General features: G+C 35.2%; 1 protein-coding gene across 6 annotated transcripts in view; it reads left to right on the top strand.

The window, feature by feature from the left end:
* The window catches only part of FUT8 (fucosyltransferase 8), a 141,836-nt gene that overhangs the window by 103,282 nt on the left and 16,091 nt on the right, over positions 1-22,463 (top strand). For all 6 annotated transcript variants that reach the window (XM_040557517.1, XM_040557516.1, XM_040557514.1 and 3 more), the window contains 2 exons: positions 1,252-1,366; positions 10,143-10,380. In XM_040557517.1, the coding sequence (XP_040413451.1) occupies positions 1,252-1,366; positions 10,143-10,380 (353 nt within the window). The remainder of the gene's footprint in view (positions 1-1,251; positions 1,367-10,142; positions 10,381-22,463) is intronic.

Below are 22,463 nucleotides of genomic sequence, written 5' to 3'. Positions count from 1 at the left end.
CCTGTTGAACAGTTGTCATCGTTGTATTTGTGGTAGATTTGTGGTAGCTGGCCAAGGTTTGATGCATAGTGTTGGGCATATTTTCACATTATTTCAGTTTAGTGGAACATCTAACATCTTTTTTCCTCTGGGTTTTTATTTATTGATGTACAGTGTCTAGGATATTTATACATGATTTTGCCATGTGGCTAGAATAAATGTCTAGACTTTAAAAATGTGTTAAAGATGCCCACCCCCCCTCTGCCTTTTTTTGTGTGTGACAATCAAATGCAGATGAAATACAGAGCCAGATTCTTTACTCCACTCTGCTTTCTAGGAGCAAAATGCTTTCAGAGCAGCTCCAAGATTTAGTTTATGATATGAAACAAAAATAGCAACAACCAGTTGATATTGTTCGTTAGTAACACAATGAAAGACTAAATTTGACTTAATAAGTATCTACAAGTCCAATATCTGAAATTATTTCTTTCTGCCATTTTGCTATCCACAATATCCTGTAATAATCCTATTCAGGCTCATCTTTTGTCTGCACTTTGCTATCTCAGGCTAAGTGATCACGAGCCCACCTACTTTGGCTCTCTATATGGAGCCTGGCCCTGGCCTTTGATATTTGTCCATGTCTTTTATAAATCTGTCTTATTAAGCTATTGTGGTGGTCTGCTGCATGCAAAAGAACATAGCAGAAGTAAGGCTAAAGAATGCATGTTTCCTAGCAAGAGCAATCAAAGAAAGGAGGTCTCCATGACTGTAAGCGTGTTAAATCTGCAGTAACTTATCATCATGTCTGTGTGATAACACTTGTGAATTTCTCTGTTCCTGATTTACTTCAGACTTTTACAGAGTAAATATTTTTTTAAAAAAGGATCGTGGGTACTTTCTGAAACCTCTTGCATGAATTCATAAGATTAAGTATAATGGTCTCAAGACAGTATTGACTGTCTGTTGGTCACAGTATTGTGACTACATTCAAAGAGCATCTTCTCTAGTATCCACAAGAATGATTCAGGATGTATTTTCTAGCCCATCACCTGTTTAATGCTATAATTACTTATCGTTATGGAACATATGTTAAATGGAGGACACAGTCTTTCTTGGTTGCTGTTTGGATTGTAGGGTAGGAGGTGGCTTGAAGAAACTGGTTTTGAGGCTATCATTGGAATAACTGTTTCATTTTTCTTTGATTTCATCTAATCCTTCAAAGTTAGGATTGTTTCCTCTTTTCTCAAGATTGTTTCCCGTTGGTGTTTATAGGTCAATAATGACGGATTTGTACTACCTCAGTCAAACAGATGGAGCAGGAGATTGGCGGGAAAAAGAGGCCAAAGATCTAACAGATCTGGTACAGAGGAGAATAACTTACCTACAGGTAGGAACAATACAGCTTTTAAATCAAGAGAAACATTAAAAAAAATTGATAGAACACTTAGCTATATCTTTGTAACAGAATAATTACATGATAGTTTTAAGTAAATGTTTATATATGAATGAATTGAATACAATAGAAACGAGAACATTTGTTTTGAGAATTATTTTATGCATATGTGGAATAGTAGTATTTCAGGCAAGAGAGGATAATATGAAACAGCTATTTACAGTTCTGTTTGTAACTGGGCAGAAGTGTATCTGCTGTGTTTTTTTTTTCTGTATCCATGGTTTCCACTTGGTTGTACTTTTCTGTTTGGATTCTTTATTTTATTACAAAAGTTAAATCTTTGCTTTGTATCTACATCTGTTAGAGTATAAGAACATATATATGTTCATAGTGTTAAAAATAAAACATGAAAGTCTTCATATGAAAATTCTGAGCAAGCAGCCCACTCTGAGGAATGAGTACACAAAATTGAAGTGCTTGTATGGAATGCTGTACAGTCCTAGTCTGTTTCAAGAATTGTGTGAGACTTCTCACAGGTACTCATAATATTTGAGCTCAAGAAGCCTTTTTAATGTATATATATGCCTTGTGTATGTCTATAAGATTTAGACAAAACTTAAATGCTTACATTATTTTCTAGTGAAATTGAAATAAAATTACCTACAAAGAGCTGAAAGCCCAATTAGATCCTCCTAAAATTTCTTTAGGTATGTACAGTATATAACAAAGGGCTTTCCTCCATATAGAGGTGACTTATTTAATAAAAAAGTAAAAACAGTACTAAGAATGAAAACAATGCCAATTCACAACAAACACAGAATACTAAATAATATTTTGTATTTGTAGCAAAACTAGTAAAAGACTTTCAGAAAGTATATTATGTCACCAAGTACATCTGAGAAGGGTAAGTGTCTTTATCTCATTACATTGAGAAGAAAACCTGATAATCACAATGAGTAGGTGATTTATAGGAAGTTGTGGCATTAGGTTCAGAATTTGAATTGGGTCTAATATACTTGGCTCAATTTCCATCATACAGGCTGTTTTCATTTCTCTGTTTCTTTTACAAATTAGTTAAAAAGGAATCAATACTAATATTTCTCACATGGGAAGAACGAACTGAACATTTTTTCATATTTGTTCATGTATTTAAAATATAAAATTAAGCATTATGGGTTCATCCTATAGCAGAGAGAAGCATATAATAAAGTGTTTTCCTTCTTCTCTCATTTTTTTTTCTTCAGTTTCTATATTACAGAAGGAATTATGCTTTTTTTTTGTTTTTTTATTAACTCATGACTGGTAGATGGTAGAGATTAAGAACATTGTATTGAAGCTGTACAGCAGATCCAAATTTTATGCAGCCGTTTTACATGGAAGGATCTAGAAAGGGCATGTGTTTTCTTAATACTTGTCTTTGAGATTTAAATTGAAAATGGTAGTATGTGTTTTCCAAAAAATGTAGCTATAGCTTTGATAAAGGTTGATATTTTTAGCAAATAAACAGGTCATTAAAAATATCACTATTTTTGTGCTTAGAAAATAAGCAGCAACACATTAAAACAAATTAAATAGATATTTTATGAACAGGTATTAATACCCTGTGGTTTTTTTTTTTGTATGTCTTCTAGTTTAGAATTCAAAACATTTTAGCCGTATTGAATACTCAGGGTTTCTAGTACTAAAACATGAAATATATATATGTGATAAGCCTTCTCTCACTAAACTATTACTTCTTTCATATGCTTACTGTGTTTCTTTTATACATCTCTTTTTCAAGGTAAATATATCTTAACTTTTCAGTCTTTCTTCATGTGTGAGAATTTATAATACCTTTAATTTTTCTTCCTGATGTTTCCCCTTTTAGAAGTGAGCATTCAGTAGCGGACAATAGCATTGCTTTATAGAATATCACCAAAATATGTTTTTCCTTACCTTTTTATACAGTCTAAGGTATTCCTTAGCTAACAATAGATCTCCATTAACCTTATGACAAGGAGGAGCTGTTGAAAATGATGACCAAGATTTTTAATCCAGCTGAATTTGAAACAATTTTTTTTCTGTTCCACTGTGCTTTTTTCTGCTAACTTTGGTGATTCTCTTCTGAAATTTATGACAATTTTCTCTAGACTTAAATAATTTAAAATTTTGTTGATGTTTAACTGCTTTGCCTTTTTTTTTTTTTGTAGTCTGTTCTTGATCTTTAACAACACTTTGGCCCTTACTCCTAGCCTACTTTTTCTTTGAAATTTGGTTGCTGAAAAACAGAAGCAAAACATAAAACACACAGGCACGCACACACACACACACAAACACCACCACCAAAACCAGAAAAATTACAGTGTAGCAAGAAACTGTGGATGGTAATTTACCTCCAGGTCTATACTGTTACCATATAAAAGATTCAGACTCTAAGGCATGGCAATTCTGAATGTGTGCAATATTGCCCAGACTTCGGAGTGGAAATCTAGCCTACTCTTCAAAGCTATGAAATAGAGTTTCTTGTGAGTAGTTACAGTCTGAAGTGGGTCATTCTCATATATAATTACTGTCATCTCTCTTTGCCTTTTTATCTTTATTCCTCTGACTGAAAAAAAAAATAAAAAATCTGAAGGTAGAAACTCTTGCCTACATGCCTATACACCAAGCTAGACATAAGCTTCTGGAGAACTTCTAAAGCTTAAAATATCTCTTGTCTTGACTGATTGATGATCCAAAACTGGAATGTGCCTGTGACTACATTTTGAAGACTAATAGATGTGTTTTCTAGTAATTATGTTTAAAAATACATTTGTGGATTTCAGGAATTTGAAGAGTGTAGTGCTGACTGTGAGTAAGCAATGTAAAGCTGTCCGTGGTCTGAAACTACAGATATGCACCTCTATTCATAAAATAACCGTGTACAAAAAAATCAAGAAACAACAACCTTCCCAACTCCATACCAAAAACTCTGATGTGGAACATCCAAGTAATTTTTTTTTTGGGGGGGGTGGTGGTGAAGAATAATAGTACTGTGTGGTTTCTTGCTGGGACATGTTGAACCATGATAGCTGCATTATTTTGGGACGTCTCCCTGGGAAATCATTCAGCTGAATGATTGTGAACAGTGATGACTGCTACTTCATTTGGATGGTATTACCATAAATTTGATTTAATGAGGCTACATTTAGCTTGTTCCCTGTAGTTAGAGCAACACTTAAAAGGCTAGGAGCTTACGTTTAAGCAAAAAACTGTACATTCAGAGATAAGTCTGAAGAGAAGTCTGATGTTTAAATTGTCAGACAAGGGCTCCGATAGTACTGTGTAGTATAGTACTCTATTCTAGAAGTAGGATGGAGTGAGCAAACGATAAAAAAGGGGGTGGTTTACTTTCTTGCTCTTTACTTTTTTGTTTTATGTATTTTAGGGATTTTATGATTCACCATGCCGTCTTCCAATAGCAGAATATTTTTTGCTTCCAACTAAAAAAAAATATGCAAAACTGGCATTTTGTTCAAATGTGGAGGTTAAAAATATTAGCCAGGTAAAAATGTTATTAAAGTAGTCAATAACGTCATAGTCTGCCATACTCATACTACTTAGCTGGGGTGGTGTATGTATACATAAGAGAGACTTTGTTCAAAGGTGTCTGGATTTACCAGTATTTTTGTTGATTTAATCTGTAACTTATTTTTTTTCTGTCTTAAGAAAGTGTATTAAATTTTCTCTCTTCTCATCCCTCCCCCCATTAAAGTTAATAATAGGTGTTTTTAATAAAAGCAATCATGTTAAAATAACAGCAACAAAAAGGCTCAGGGCACTCTGCATATGTACAAAGGGATGTACCCTTCACAACTAACTGTCAGTCTTGTAGTTGTCTTTAATAGTAGACAAGGTTGTCAAGTTTATCTGGTTAAAGTTCCATCATTTGACCTACATATAATCATTTAATTTGAAATGAGTCAGTGCCACTAGTCATCAACAGAATTGAAAGGAGATAATGACAGTTGTGTTTGTATCTAAGGGGACATCACTGAACAGAAGACGAACAGATTCTGTCTCAGATTCAGGTTTGCAGTCACATTTATATGTGATTATATTTGTAATACGACTTCTTGTTCAGTGAGTGGTCAGTGGATTATTTTGATTGCACATCTCTGGCACTTATTAAATTTTTTTGTAAACAGTTTCATTGTGTATTGAACCGTCTTTACTGTTTGATATTGCAAGCTCATCTTGTTTTTTCAGTTCTTCTCCCATCTTTGTCAGATCATTGAATTAATTCCACAGTAATGGAAGAGTGGACTTGATTACTTCCCTATAAGACTAGAAAAGAAAACAAAAACTTAAGCAAAGGAATGAATCCAAGCATTTTAAAAGTTAATCTTTGTGGGCAAAATAGAAAGATTTAGAAGTAAATCAAAAGAATTAAAGAGGAAAAGCAGACGGCAAGCCAATTTTTCTGATTTTTTGTGAAGGTATGGAAAGGAATTGAGTTTTTTCTGTCATTTCCATACTTTAAATAAAATGTAAAAATGATTTGAGTATTTCTTGAGACATGTCTTGTGTCATCTTCATTAGCTTTTTAGTAAATTCATTATCTGTAAGTATAGTATTAGGGTAATAACTTGTTTACAAAGTGCTATCACTGCTGATATCTACACGAAGTTTTCTTCCAGAATTTGTATGTAGTGGATTGAGGAGCTTCATGTGTAGCCCACCTGCATGCTGCAATGTTTTTCTTGTGAAGTGTGTTTATTGTAGGAGTGTAGGTGTGAGTTAGAGGAATTAACATTAGAGGCAGATTAGGCTTCTTCTCTTTCCCTACAACACACATGGTAGTAATAACATGTAAGATCAAATTCATACTGTTTCTGATTAGCAAAGGAAGAAAATTCCCCCCCCAGTACTGAAGGGGAGCTAGTATGAAAATGACCCATTACCCATTAAAAGTGCCATCGTAAAGAAAGGGGAATAGAAGATTGTGTGAATTGCGTTTGTGATAACTAGGATGAGGAAGATCTTTCATTGACATCATTCTCTCAAAAACTGGGATTTTCCACAAAATCTGGGTGGGACTGTCTCCTCCATGAGACTGTGTAGCATTAAGCAATAAAGTATTTATTGAAAATATAAAAATCAACACCTTTTTAAATTAACATTATTGTGTTTATGAAGTTACGTTGTGATTTGTAGCGGACTGCTCGCCCACTCCGGTCTTAGCTGTCCTGATTCATTAGATGATAACGCATTTCTCTAAACACTTAACATATACAAACAAAACAGTCGTTTTTCTTAGTAAAATGTATGTTAAATAGCAGTGTTTACTTGTGCTGGTTTGTCATGTATTTTGGTGGCTAACTGCCCACTTGGTTATGAGGCATTTAAGCATTACTTCTGACATCTTTCCCATCTGATCCTGATGGCTCTGTGAATATGCTAATTAAAAGACCCCTGGAGAAGGAGGCTCTTTGAGCACCAAGTGGGAGATGGGAGATGGGAAATAGTCCTAAGACTATTTTTACTCTAGTCAAACAATGACAGGGAGCATTCCCAGACACTGGAACATAATATTCTATACTCTTAAATAGTTAGAACAGCTCCTGGCATGCTTTCGACTCATATGAAGTAGTTTTCTCCCAAACAATTATTTGGCTGTGCTTCAGAGTTAGCATGAGACACTTTTTATAAATCTGCTACCCTATTCTAAGAGATTTAGAGTTTAATAACATGGGTACAGTATATTCTATGCCAGCAAGAATAAGTATCAAGCGCATTTGATTTCCCAGTATAGGTATAGCCTATGTTTATGTGTTTCAGACTATCATGTTTCTGACAGTTTTGACTTTATTTGATTTTTGCTGCTACTATTGTATGCTAATAATCTGAATGGAAAAATAGCAGAAAATCTAGTTTTGGAGCCACATGTTACATGAAGAAAGTACTGTTGTGTTTCACTATCTTTCAGTGGTTTACAAATTTAGTGGACCATGGTTTTGTTTTATTCAAGAGTCACTCCCTGGGAATAAGAAACAGTAATTGAAATCATGGCACGAATAATTTGTTTGAGAGCATGAGACCTATTTAGTCTTTTGATTTATTTAGAATATATGTGACTAGAAATATGGTCTGATCTCATCATTCTCGCTGGTGGTTCCACATAAAATATTGCTGTTTGTTTAAGGGAAAAGTAAATACCCACTCAGTAGTGGGTATTTCCCACTATAGGTATAATCTCCCTCCAAACATTCTCCATGTTTTCACTTTTTTTTTTTAAAACACCATTTTACATTAATACTTTCCAGGATTTCAGTCTTTCTCTCTCCCTCTCTCTTTTTGGTTTTAATTAGAGCTAGAAAATTGAGAAAAAGATGTTGCATTTTAAATCATTTATTTAAGATAGCTGGTTTTAATACCATGAGCATTCTAAACATTTTGAGACTAACAGATGCAGAAGAATCTCACACTGTTAGGTAATAATCCAGTCATGGTATTTCTTACTGGTTAAGAAAACTGTAGATTACAGTCATCTGCACTGAATTATGTGTTATGTACATGAGGGAAGGCAGTCATCAGTGCAGATACACATATACAGTTGACTTAATACCACTGAGTAACAGGATCTTGGAGTTATCACAGGTAATTCTATGAAAATATCATTTCCATGCTCAACAGTATTTAACAGCACATCTACATTAAGGATGTACTGTGCAGTTCTAGCCCCTTAGTGTCAGGAATGATATACTAAAACTAGAAAATCTGAACAGGAAAGAAACGTGAATGATCTAATATATGAAACTGGCAGCTCTGAGAACTAAGACTAATAGGTGAAGATTTCAGTCAAAGAGAACTGAGAAGGGCATGTGACACACAGACGTCTACAAAATCTTGATTACTATGGAGAAAGTGAGTAGGGAACCAGAGTCTGGTCTTTTCAGAACACATACTACAGTTAAAATTAATCAGACTTAAATATTCAGAGCAGTCAGTCATAAATAAGTGTAGAATCTGCTTCAGTTTCTTTATTCTTCTTGTAAAGATGTATAGTGTATAGCATTTCTCTGGTGAACCATAGATACTAAAAATAACTTTTAAATAATTTTATTTAGAGGCTTATGGTTCCTGTTTGGTATATCTCAGCTAAAATAATTTTTAAATAGATGTAGAGGAGCCATTTTAAATAAGTTTTATGGAGAGAAAGTAGCTACCTAAGTCAGTTATTTAAAAGAAGGCATTCAAGGTTATTCCTTGAGACAGGCGAACCAATGAACATTAATTGAATCCGAGAATAAACACCACTCTGAGCACTAATGCAGTTTTGTAGATCTGCAATGTAATAGGCGATTTCCCAGCTGCAGTAAAAAGATGTCAGCCAGACTTCTGTATCTCATTTCTATGTAACTACCTTTCTACGGCCCGTGTACCTCCTTACAAAGTTTGTTAAGTACTAAGAAAAAATTAGGGTGTTAGATTTCTTGCAGAGGAAACCTGGATGTACTACTTGCCTTGCAACCTAGACAGACAAGGTCATTTGCAGCCTAAAGGACTGTACAACTTCTTAGGGGAAGAAGGAGCTGGCAATGCTTAAAAAGTAGAAAATAATTGCATATTGCCTTATTTGGGTGAGTTCAGCTGTATCCATTTAGTGGACACCTTCACCACCATCCCTGATGTTTTTTTCTTAAAATGAAAAACTGAAATGCTGAAGTAGCAGTGTGGTTTTTGTTTGTTTGTTGATTTTCAGATCAGAGCTGTTCTCCCCTCCTTTACAAATTTCAACCCACAAGTTAGTTTTTTTATTAAGTGTTTTAGGACTTGGACTATTCAGATTATGTTTAAGATCTTAGTTCTCCAGAAGGTGTTTGCTGGATTTTTTAAAAGATCTGATTTGTTCAAAGCTTGAATTATAGAAAATTTCATTTAAAGTCAGTTAGATATGAGAGAGTTTATATTCATGCTTAAATATCAGTATTCTGGCAGTTTAGCTGAAAACTAACTTTACAACCTAGGGATTTTATAAAAAAAGCTTTTTGGAATGCAGAAATATGTCTAGAGACATGCAAGTATGAATGTATACAGCAAACTACTGTGTTTTACAGAAAGAAAAACTTAGGTAGATTATATTGTTGTTTCATTCACATACCTAAAAATATTTAATGGTTGGTATTTGGTATTCACATCCATATTCACATATGCCTCCTTTGTTGTGGTTTCTTAGATTATAGAAGTATAATAGTACCTTATTTTATAGGTAGTACTTCTATCAATCTGTTCAGCTACGTGTTTTATGTTCTGTATATGGTGTGTAGTAAGTTAGTCTGGGAAGTAGTTCATTAGTAAGTGTTCTATTCTGTAGACAGGTGAAAATTTTCTATTTTTTTTAGAAGTTATGCATACTCATTGAAAAAGAACTAATAAACTTGGAAAAACACCAAAGGAAAATTAAGAAAGCGCATTACAGGCCTGAGAATCATGTTAGCTAAATGTGAACTCTGAGTACAAATGTTACATTCTTCAAACAGATTTACAAATGAGAAAATAATTTAAAATCTTGAAGGTATTCTATTTTACATTAGGATAGTGAAGTATGCTCAATAACTGTTCATGTTCACTGTGAAGAATCCACATAAAATTTTCATGGAGCTGAAGCTTGCTCATTCATTTTAATGAGATGTAATATAGCAGGATGACTTGTGTGGTTTATGACATTTGACAGTTTTTCACAAAAAAAAGTATGTATGCCTTTGTGTATATCTTCTTTTCAGCTTTACTTTTTCATCTATACTTACAGAACCCGAAGGACTGCAGCAAAGCTAAGAAACTTGTGTGTAATATCAACAAAGGCTGTGGCTATGGTTGTCAGCTTCATCATGTAGTCTACTGCTTCATGATCGCTTATGGCACTCAGCGAACACTTATTTTAGAGTCTCAGAATTGGCGCTATGCTACTGGTGGTTGGGAAACTGTGTTTAGGCCTGTAAGTGAGACATGTACTGACAGATCTGGTACCACCACTGGACACTGGTCAGGTAAGACAACTCAAAAAATTTCTCATTATTATAATATTTTTTTTATTACAGGTTCTCTCATGTACAACTATTTTAATACTTCTTCCTTTATTGTTATGTGGAACATAACAACTACGATTGCAATTGCATACATAAGCATCTTTTAAATTTTATTTATTCAATGTATTTAAAAATAATATACTTATTAAGAGGACTCTAGTGCTTTGGCAGAGATTTTTTTCTTAGTTCAAATTTTAGATTTGAGATACAGTCCTTCAGGAGTCTGCATCTGTGTTTTGGGCCAGATATGAGTCCAATTTTTGTGGGAAGAGAGGTTTTTACCACACCAATTTTTTGTGGTAAATAGAGGCTGTTGCTGGTAAACTTTATATAGCATGTTTGAAATAAAAAGTGAAATAAATACAATAAAAAATAAAAAAGATAATGGTAATCCAATAGGCATTCACACACACCCACACACACCCCAGATTGAAATAACTTCTAATATAAACTAAAGTGACTTGAATTTCAAGTTGTAAAAGCAGTGGCATTGTTAAAGACCTTTCTATTTGTAGATCAGTCATAGAATCATAAAACGGTTTGGGTTGGAAAGGACCTTAAGGATTATCTAGTTCCATCCCTTCTGCCATGGGCAGGGACACATTCCACTAGACCAGGTTGTTCAAAGCCCCATCCAACCTGGCCTTAAACACTTCCGGAGATGGGGCATCCGCAACTTCTCTGAGCATACTGTTCCAGTGCCTCATCACCTTCTGCATGAAGAATTTACACCTAACATCTAGTCTAAATCTCCCATCTTTTAGTTTAAAACTGTTCCCCCTTGTCCTATCTGCCTGTATAAAGAATTGCTCTACATCATTTTTATAAGCCCCCTTTAAGTACTGAAATGCTTCAATGAGGTCTCCCCAGAGCCTTCTCTTCTCTGGGCTGGACATCCCCACATCTCTCAGTCTTTCTTCGTAGGAGAGGTGCTCCAGTCCTCTGATTATCTTCATGGCCCTCCTCTGGACCCACTCTAAGAGGTCCTCATCCTTCTTGTGCTGGGGGCTCAGACCTGGATGTAGTACCCAAAGTGGGGCCTCATGAGGGCAGGGTAGATGGGGACAATCACCTCCCTGGCTGTGCCTCGGTTGATGCAGCCCAGGATGCAGTTGGCCTTCTGGGCTACAAGCCCTCACTGGTGGCTCATGTTGAGCTTTTCATCCATAAGAACTCACAAGCTTGTCCAGGTCCCTCTGGATGGCATCTCTTCCTTTTGTTCTGTCAACTGCACCGCTCAGCTTGGTGTCATCTTCAAACTTGCTGAGAGTGCACTTGATCCCATGTCTATATCATTGACAAAGATATTAAATTGTACCAGTCCCAAGGCAGACTCCTGAGGGACACCACTTGTCACAGGCCTCCGCCTGGACATGGAGCCATTGACCACCACTCCCTGGGTGTGGCCTTCAAGCCAATTCCTTGTCCACTGAATGGTCCTCCTTTCAAATCCATCTCTCTCCAATTTGGAGATCAAGATGTCATGTGACCGTGTTGAAGGCCTTACAGAAGTTGAGGTAAATGACATCAGTCATTCTTCCCTTGTCAGCTGATTCAGTCACTCCATCATAGAAGGCCACCAGATTGGTCAGGCACTAGTTACCCTTGGTGAAGCTGTGCTGGCTGTCTCGGATCACCTCCTTGTCTTGCATATGCCTTGACATTGCTTCCAGGAGGATCTTTTTCATGATCTTCCCAGGCACAGAGGTGAGGCTCACTGGTCTGTAGTTCCCCAGGTCCTCCTTTCTACCCTTTTCAAAAATGGGGTTGATGTTTCCTTTTCCAGTCACTGGGGACTTCACCTGACTTCCAAGACTTTTCAAACATGATGGAGAGTGGCTTGGCAACTTCATCAGAGAGTTCCCTCAGGACCCTAGAATGCATGTCATTGGGCCCCATGGACTAGTACCTGTTCAATTTCATCATGTGATCTTGAACCTGATCTTCGATTACAGTGGAAGGGACTTTGCTCCTCCAGCCCTCACCTAGAGGTTCAGGGACTCAGGAGACATCTTAGAGGTCTGAAATCAACATTTTTTAGTTTTACAAAATGCAATTTACAGATTGGTGCTTAAACGTACTTGTATGTTTACACATTGAGACAGCATTTATACCTTAGGTCTGTTCTTCAAAGCTTCAAGGTGCTAAAAAACTTTCACTAAAAAATTCTAGTTGGAAATGAGATTTTTTTCCAGAAATTAGGTTTTAGAAATGGTTGAATGTTTTCTGAAAGTAAGTAGATTGAAATGGAAAATGGATATCGAAAATTTCAGCTGAATTTTTACTCATGCTTGGCAAAGTAAGCAACTGAAACAGCCATCTGGACATGGTCTTGGGTAGCCTGCTCAGCGTGACCCCAGAATTTAGTTACAGGCAGTTTTGTGAGCCTTGCATTTACTATAATAAGCTATAAACCAATGGAACACTTAAGCATACACGGCTTAAAAAGACTACATATTTTCACAAAAGTCTTGAAATAGATAATTATTTCCTGCAATATGGGCTCTTGCTGATGAAAGTACAGATAATGTTTGCTTTTAGCTCTCTGCAGATATTTTTAAATTAGTCTCTACATCAGGTTAACTTGTTTGAAGGCTGAACATGATCTTGATATGATCAGATTTTTTTCTAATTAATGAATGCCAGTACTTTGAATTTCAGTGCTCTGGAGAGAAAACATTCAGCAAAGAAAGACTCCTTCTATGATCCCTACTGGCTAGCCACTAGTACTACAGAGTGTGTTAAATTCTAATCTTCTGAAATGGCGTGATCACTGAGGAAGAATGATATTGACAGTTGATCTGTTGTATTATTTCCAGTGTGGCTTCAGTATGAATCTGCAGAGAATACTTAATTGCCAGTAAATTTGAAAGATATTTTATCATCCTGAGGTTTTCTATGTTTTTCTTGTCTCCCCAAATTTGTATAGATTTTGCTCTCATTTTTCTTTTATCCTCTGTCCTCTCAGTAAGTCTGAAATTCTTAACCAAAATTAAAAGGTTTGTCTGCAGAACTGCACCTTTAACATTTTTTCCAACATATTCTGAAATCAGCATGGGATTTCCTAGATTTTTAAAATAAATATATGAAAATGCATTAAAATTTATCGTTATCTACATTTCTTGTAAACAATATACTCCTACATACAGTACATACAACGCTTTGTATACAAGATTTTAATAAAAGTTGTTTTTAATTATATATATAAAATTATTCAAGTGAATACTTGTAACAGGATATCAGTGTAAATTACAAAAATAGGCCAAAAAGTCAGAAAATATCATTTTAAAGAATTGCTTTCCTATAATTTGCAGACAGTGCATAGAATAATAATTGAGTAAATGGTATTTCTTTCCTATAATGATAAAAATTGTTTAAATCTGTACATTTACCTTTATTCTTACCAATTATATAGATTCTTCTTGACACTTATTTTAGTTGTATTATCAACATCGAGTTTTGAGGTTTCCAAAGTCTATCCTGGGCAAAACAGTTTAGATAGTAATCTCTTCTACACAGAATTAAGTGTCTTATATGGTCACTCAGTCCAACCCTCCTGCTAAAGCAGGGCCACCTAGAGCAGGTTTCCCAGGGCCATGACCAGACAGCTTCTGAGTATCTCCAAGCATGGAGACTCCACAGCTTCTCCGGGCAAATTGTGCCTGTGTTCTGTCACGTACACAGTAAAGAAGTGCTTTCAGATGTTCAGATGGAACCTCTTGTGTTTGAGTTTTTGCCCATTGCTTCTTTTCCTGTCACTGGCACCACTGAAAAGAGCCTGGCTCCATCTTCTTCATCTTGTTTACAGTCTCCCTTCAGGTATTTCCATGCATTCTCCCCCCGCCCACCCCACCACCCCAGTCATCTCTTCTCCAGGCCAAACAGTCCCAGCTCTCTCAGGCTTTCCTCAAAGGAGAGGTGCTCCAGTCCCTTCATCATCTTCATGACCCTTCAGTGGAGACTTTCTTGTAAGTCCATGTCTCTCTTGTAAGACTAAAGATTAAGACTCTCTTGTAAGGATATTTTGAGCATGAATATTTTTAATTCCCAGGTCATAATGTTCTGTTATCATTGTAACATGCAAAAAAAAAAAAAAAAAGAGTAGGCCTCATTTTTACTTGCTGATTTATGACAACCGGGTTGCGTTCTCCAATAATACATTGAAGGGGGGCTATAAAATAACCAAGTTAAAAAAAAAATAAAGAAGAAACAGTACACTAAATGGGAAAAGAAAAGAGATTAAGGACAGGTCAGTATACAGTTAGACTTCATATCTGCATTACATGGTGGACAATGACATTTACATGCTTAAATAACAGTATGTGCTCCCATAAAGTGCCAAGCCACTAAGATGAAAGATAGCTTGAAAAAGGAAACCTGAAACAAAGTTTCCTGAGGTTACATTTGAATATTGACTTTGCTGTTTCTAGCCTTGGTTTGATCAATGATGAACATTTTTAAGGCAGGGCTGCCCAGAGGGCAAAAAATGGCAGAGCTGTTCATGTTCAGTACACATCCTCGAGTACTTTGTACAGTCTTGGGCCCCTCAGTACAAGAAGGACATTGAGGCCCTGGAGCATATCCAGAGAAGGGCTACGAAACTGGTGAAGGGCCTGGAACACAAGTCCTGTGAGGAGCGGCTGAGGGAACTGGGGTTGTTTGGTCTGGAGAAGAGGAGGCTCAGGGGAGACCTTATTGCTCTCTACGGCTACCTGAAAGGAAGGTGTGGGGAGCTGGGGGTCAGCCTCTTCTCACAGATAACTAGTGATAGGACTAGAGGGAATGGCCTCAAGTTGCGCCACGGGAGGTTTAGATTGGGAATTAGGAGACATTTCTTCTCAGAAAGAGTGGTCAGGCGTTGAAACAGGTTGCACAGGGAAGTAGTGGAGTCACTGTCCCTGGGCGTGTTTTAAGGAAAGGTTGGACTTGGTGTTTAGGGACATGGGTTAGTGGGTGACATTAGTAGTAGGGTGATGGTTGGACCAGAAGATTTTGCAGGTCTTTTCTAACCCTAATGATTTTATGATTCTCTATGATTTGGAGGTAGTGCCAGCTTTCAAGTATTCACTGACCTACAATTTTAAAATATAAATTAACTAATATGCTTATATGTATAATTCAAGACAGAAGATACTGTGGGTACACAAAAATAATTTTTAATTTATTAAAGCCAACCAGGCAACAGTAATCAAAAGGACTAAATGAAAATTGCAAACCCAAACCGTAAGAAGTTATTGAGAATCTATTGCAATAAACAAACAAACAAACAAAAATTTTATTCCATGAACTAGGTCTTCCTTCACAGTAATTTTCCTTGTACATAAATCCGATGAATATTTTATATTAACCTAAAAAACCTTTTCAACTTCCATACAACTGTATTAATTATGTTTTGCTCCCATACTTCACTTGCAGAATCTTACAAAAGAAATTGGTTCATGTCTATTCTAATTCTTAATACCTTTTTTATACACTGACTTCCATTATTTACATTTTTATTCAATCAAATTTATCTTTGGTATGTAGCATTCTGGAGATTGGTGATTTGAGAGAACAGAGCAGAACAGCAAACCGTCCTTTGTTTCAGTTGGATTAATGCAGAAATCAAGCTACTGATATATCACAGTTCTGTTTTTTTTTTTTGTATGTTTTATTTTGTTTTTTGAAGGTGTTTTGTAAGATTTAACCAGCTGATTTTACAGTTAAGGAAAACACTTCACATATAGAGAGAAATGAGATGGGGGGGGAGAGAGCTTGATCTGTGTTATTGAGCCTACTGTAAGAGATATATTGTCTTTGAGGTCACCACAAATCTCCTAACAAGAGTTTGAGATGGTTAGAAATGCTGAAAAAGTTCTTTTCTAATGGTTAAAAATTGGTTTCTTTAGAGTTGAGCTGCTTTGAAATCCTCTTCTGATTAGAAGTCTGAGTCAAAGATTTTCAGAGTATGCAATACTCAGAAATAATGAAACTGATAGAGGTGAATTTGAAATCGTACATTTCAATGTGAAGATCAATAAATGTTTAAAGTAATGCCCAGTCAGGTGTAATGAGGCAAAAATTCGAGTATATTTCAAAAGAAGTTACATTCTTTCCTGGTAGAAATTATATATTGTGAGAGACAGGTAAAAGATTTTTGTTCTTTTAAATTTAGCAATGTTTAAGCTAGTACTATCACCAGCAGTCCTGATAAAAGTACTGTTTGTCTTTTTCATTTTCTTCACTGAATTCATATTAGGCATAGAAATTTTATCATTGCAAGTCAGTATTTAGTGCTGCTTTTTATGAAATGTGCATCAATTACAAAACATAACTTGAAGCTTTCAGGATGTCAGAGAAACTGAACACTGGGCTTTTTGTAGCTTTCCATTAATTTAAAAAAGTAATTGTGATCTGGTTATGAAACATGAGTATTTCTTTTTTTTCCTGCTAAGAACCAATTCTTCTCATTAACTTTTATTTTCATCCAGCAGTTTCTGTAAGTTCTTCTGATGTAAAACAAGCATAAACAAATGATCTTCAGGACATTGTTAAGAAAATCATTGAGAAAATAACTGGTAATATAATGGAACTCTGCTCCAATATCAATTTGTAGTAAAAAATGCCCCCGGTAAATATATTGGAGGATATTTTTTCCCCTTTGTCGTTCTTTATGAAGGGTTTACTTATATAGATCACCTGTTCATTGCAGCAGAAGTAAAGAGTCAAGGCTTCCTTTTAGCTCTAAAATAAGTTAAACTGAAGCCCAAAAGAACATTATGTTTTATAAATTATTTTTAAGTTCTTGTTATAATCTTTCGCTTGATATGAAAATGTCTGTCAAAAACAAAAGAAAACAACAGCAATAACAAATGTTTAAATTTCATCTAAATATATATTTCATCTAAAGGATATTACTGTAATACCCATGCTATTTTTTTTTTGGTTTGATGGGGGATGGTAAAAAAAAAAGTGTAAAGAAACTAAATTTATTTAAGATAGGTTATTGTCTGAAAATTGGAAATCAGTGTCTTTATTATTGTTTCTGTTACAGAAGCTCCTAAAAGCCTTGTTGTCAGGCAGATTTTCCAGCCTATTTTCCAGGCAGATAGTAAAATAGACTTCAAAATCTTGCAATCAAAATTGAGACCATTCAGATAGACACAGCTGAAAATATTAGTAGGGTGAGTAATTCTATACCAGTAGGGTGAGTAATTCTATACCTAGAGAAATCAACTTGAAAACATTTAACTTGGCTTAATTTTTAAATATAGTATATGGCAACATTATTGATGGTTGTAGTCCCATCCTGCTGTTTAGTAGATTGGCATTCATTGCAAACATTGCAGAGAAATGAAGATACTCGCAAAAGTGATTTCTATGGCTGGAGTGGAAGTAGGATCAAGTAGTTATATATAGAAACAGTTTTTGAAAAAGAACAGCATTGTTCTGTTCAGAGAACTGAGAGTAAGAACGAAACAGAAATATTTAGATGGACTTTTGCTTTGAAGGGACTCCAGGCAAAAGGAGTGGAAGTGCCACAGGCAGAAAATGCCTGCATGATGTCACATAAGCTTAAATGGTTTGAGTATCAACATATAGGTATTAGTTATCTCCTTAAGCAGGTCATAATTAATTCAGTGTTACTCCATTTGTCCTTTAAATGTTATTCTATTGTGTATTTATTGTCAACAGTAAATATATATATATGTTCCCTTCTGTTAAAAAAATGTCAGGGCACTTCAAAGATGAACAAGACACTAAAAATTGAAGAGTGTGTATCAAGCTGCTTCTGGCGTGTGAATTTCTTACCTCTGCTGGGAAGATGATATAGCAATGAATGTTGTTAGTGTCAGTTTTTTTAGATATGAACACAGTAAGAATATCAAGAATGAAATACATTCTTTAAGGAAGAAAAGATAAAAAGATGTTTTTTAAAATTAAATATTAGTATAGATACTCTCTTCAGTTGCTGCAACCTGTACTACAGTAGCAGCACTTCACTACGTGATATTTTTAAGCCCCAGCCATCTTTATTGCTGCAGTCTTTAGCCATTATTCAACATTATTTTTTTAGGTTAAAATTCACTTTGTGTGGTTCTTCACTTGCTATTTTGTCAGTCTAGGAAAACTTTTCAGACTGAGGATAGTTTTCCAACACATTTTTATGCACAACTTTGCAATTAGGATTACTCTGACCTTAAAACCCCTGCCCTGTTTAAGATATTTGGCTTATATGGCTTGTTTTTTTGGTATACTACTTGTCAACATTTTTTAGATACAGGGGAAGTTTAGCTGTAGGTACGACAACTAAATAAGAGCAAAAAAGGATCAGAAGTGACTGGCCACTTCTCCAAGAGAAAATCATTCAAGAGAAATCATTTCAAGGAAAAAGGTGCATTGATCTTCTACCTACATAGCAAGTACATTATTTTGTTAACATTTCATGTGAAACAGTATTCATTTAATATTCCTAGGGAAAAAAACAACACAGCTTTATCAGAATCTCATCATTTTGGTATTAAATATCTACTGGATACCATCTAACATGTTTTGAAGAGAAATCATTAGAACCTATTTTCCTTTACCCGCTATTGCATAAATCCCAAGACAAATCTCGAAAACATAGTTATTTTCTTTGCAAGTGCCCTTAACTGCTCTAAGAAGCAGTATTTTTTTTTATAAAAGCTTCTAGTAGTGTGCAAATTAATGATACTTTTTTACTATAGTAGTTGTGGAGAAAAATGTTGTACTTAAATGGGAGTTATATTCCTTGTTATTGATTCTTCCATTACATTTTTCCCTTACTTTTTTTGGGAAATGCAAAATTCTGTCTTCAGACCACTTGAAAATAGGCATACACTTTATGACTGAAGACCAGAGAAATTTCCTTTTCCATTATTACAGAATTACTCTTTTTATTTTCCTCCCTTTTACGTTAGCACACTATGGAAGTAGAATGTGTCCCCATTTCTATCAGTTTCTTTCAGCTACACTGTTGAGGTGAAGTGTGCCTCACTGCTATGAATTTCCAACACTATAGCAGTTTTATTCTCTACTGTTTTATTTATGATCAGCTAAAACATCTTTTTGTCTATGTGCACCTTGAGGGTTATGTTCCATCTGGACTTGCACATGAAGGCATTTTTACTAATTCATTGGAAGATATGCTCTCAGGGAGTGTTCCAAGTGTTTAAATGTAGGACAAAACAAGATTGTAGGCTGAAGTTATAAACCATTAGCTCAAAAAGGCAATAAATGTCTTTTCTAAATAGGGAGCACTTAGCCGCTAGATGCCTGGACAGCCAACTCCAGATATTAAACCCCATTTTCATGACCTGTTGAGAACTTACAGGTCCCCTAAAATATAGGTTGTTTTGTTTTTTTGCCTACTTAAAAATGTTACAGACTTGTATGCACATCCAGTTAGCATATGCATGACAGAGATCAGTCCCTGCAGATAAGTCCCTGCAGCTGTTAAAAGATTATTAGAAAAGAACGCTGTTTATCATCTATTCCAGAAAAGACAACCTAATATGCAAAGAAAGTATTTGGAAGTACTTTCGGTTATATAGTAATTAACGTTAGACTCAATCGTCTTCAGTGGAATTACTTCAAATTAAATCTGAAATCAGTTTTTGTCAATATTTCTGTAGAGATCTTTTCTATATGTTTTTCTAAGTCATTTCAGCTATCCCTGTGTAAGATCTTACCTTTAAATTGTCAGCTCTGTCAACTGTTTGGGTGAATGAATGAACCTGTATAACATGTCAAAACAACCTTTGCATTGTAAGTATATATTTGCCTTTGCAAATATATTTTTTATCACATTTTCCAGTAGTCAGTGAGCTTGAACACTTCTTGGATAGGTACCATTTTCATATAGGCTGTTTAGAAGAAATGGGACATGGTTCAAAAGCAGTTTGAATATATAAAGATAAAGGGAAAATAAATTACTCTTAAGCTTCTTGGGTTCTACTTAGTTTGATTGTCCACTGAAAATACCTTAACTCACTGATATTTGAAGTCAATTTGTGGAATCACAGTCTTCATCTGTAAACTTTTCAGTTGGCATGCTGGGTATCTAAACAAGTGTGGAAGGGAAAATCTTTACCTTACCATATTCTCTCAAAGTGACATGGCGATGGCCAAAACAGCTTCTAATATGTAAGTGATAAGAGTGATTTGAAAATATAGTTCCTCATAACATAGTCCATCTGAGCGTATGGGAATGGAGGCCCTAAAGGCAATTAATAGGTACTGCTGCTTTAGTTTTGCTTGCTATTTCAGAGGCAGAAATGGACATGCCCAGTTCATGTTTTCATTAGGTCCAAGAGAGACAACATACAACAAAATCTTGTTAGTTATTAGGACAGTAAGATCACTGCTTATGTTGCATTTTTGGTTATATGTGGGATTTTCAAAGAACCAAAATGACATGGGAAAATAAATACTATTGAAAGTCAATGAATGGAACTTATGTTACAAGACATACTGGTAATTTAAGAGCTCTGGAAGTAAATACTTTGCTGGAGCAGAAATTAGTCAACTAGCAAAGATTTTCCTTTTGGTAAGACTGATAAACTAGTATCCTTGGCAGAGAATTTTTTTAGTTGTTTCCTGAGAGAGCAAATGTTTTGTCATCATGCTGTACCTTCCTATTTTCTTCTACTTCTTCCTACTTTCTTCTTCTAATTTCCTACAACTTCTGAATATTGGACCAATTTTAGCTAAATTTGACAGAAAGCAATAGGTTTTGTTAAGATCCATTAAGGGTCTTCAAAATAGGTAGCCTGGGTATGTGCATGCAGCCACAGAAGCCAATATTCAGACCAACAAACAAGTAAGAAACAGTGACAGACTGATCACAAATGTCACTTTTCAACAGGCAAGTGGTACAGAGATTGGTACGAGACATCGGAGCCCCTGTGGGTAGTTGCAGGAGTTGTGCAAAGAGAGGAGAGGAGAGGAAAGGAAAGCATGCAGGAAAAGCCTTGCAAGTTCTGGGTTGAAAAAAGTAATAAAACATATGTTGGTATATTTGAAAGCATTTGGGTTTATTCCCTATTGAAGCTATCAGGAATCAGCTACTTGGGATGACAAATAGCACAACACTACCCATATGGCATATAAGTCCTGAAAAAAAAAGACTGTATTTTCAGTTTCTTTAAAACTGAATTGCACCAAATTTATTCAAGACCTGCATGCTTAGAAATGTTTGGTTAGATAAAGAATAATTTAAAAAATTGGTAAGTGGAATCCAATTTCAAAAACTTCTTATTAAAAATGTGCAATGCAAAATCTTAGAAATAAAGCAAATAAAAATACAACTTGTACTATGACAAAATAGGATTCGTTATTTCATTTTAATTCCACTTTATAATTCAAACATGGCATAAAGTTCTTAATCGGTGACTCTCATAATAATGTTTGGAAATGTCCAAAAGAGAGTTATAGGAGATGTAGTCTGCAGCATAGAACAGATAAAAGAAGGATACGTTTCCTTTCTTCTGAACTAGTTGATGATTCATAAATAGCAGAACACACCAGAACATTGTGTAGTTTCTATTAGATATGTTTTTGTCTGTTTTGCAACAAAAAACATTAAAATATCATTGAAGTTGATGAACCATGAACCTGCTGTCTTTGCAGTACATTGCAGTAGCCTGTAAGACAATGAGGAGCCTTGTGAGAATTCAGCACAGTCCCTCTCACCATATTGTCTTATGATAATCTGAACAGCATTCCTAGCACTCTGACACCTCTTATATGAATTTAGAATTGCTCCCTCAGACTGAGGATTCAAATTGGCAGCAGGTCTTTCAGGTTGCTACTTAAGAAGAGCTGTGATTAGAGTCCTATGCAAGTTGATATCACCTCAAAGAAATCTTTATTATAAAAACAGAAAAGCAGCGAAGCTATTCCATTTTTATCAGAGTTTGGTTGGTTTTGATTCTAGCAACACAAACTCAAATTAAATTGAAATTCTCATTTAAACAACATAAATGTCCTTAGCACAATGTTCATAGCATACTTTTAAGTGCTGCTTCTTGAAAGACTACTGT

This window comes from Cygnus olor, chromosome 5 (assembly GCF_009769625.2).
Source record: "Cygnus olor isolate bCygOlo1 chromosome 5, bCygOlo1.pri.v2, whole genome shotgun sequence".
Lineage (NCBI taxonomy): Eukaryota > Metazoa > Chordata > Aves > Anseriformes > Anatidae > Cygnus > Cygnus olor.
The sequence above is the reverse complement of the archived record's forward strand: the minus strand, read 5'-3'. Positions and strand labels throughout refer to the sequence as shown.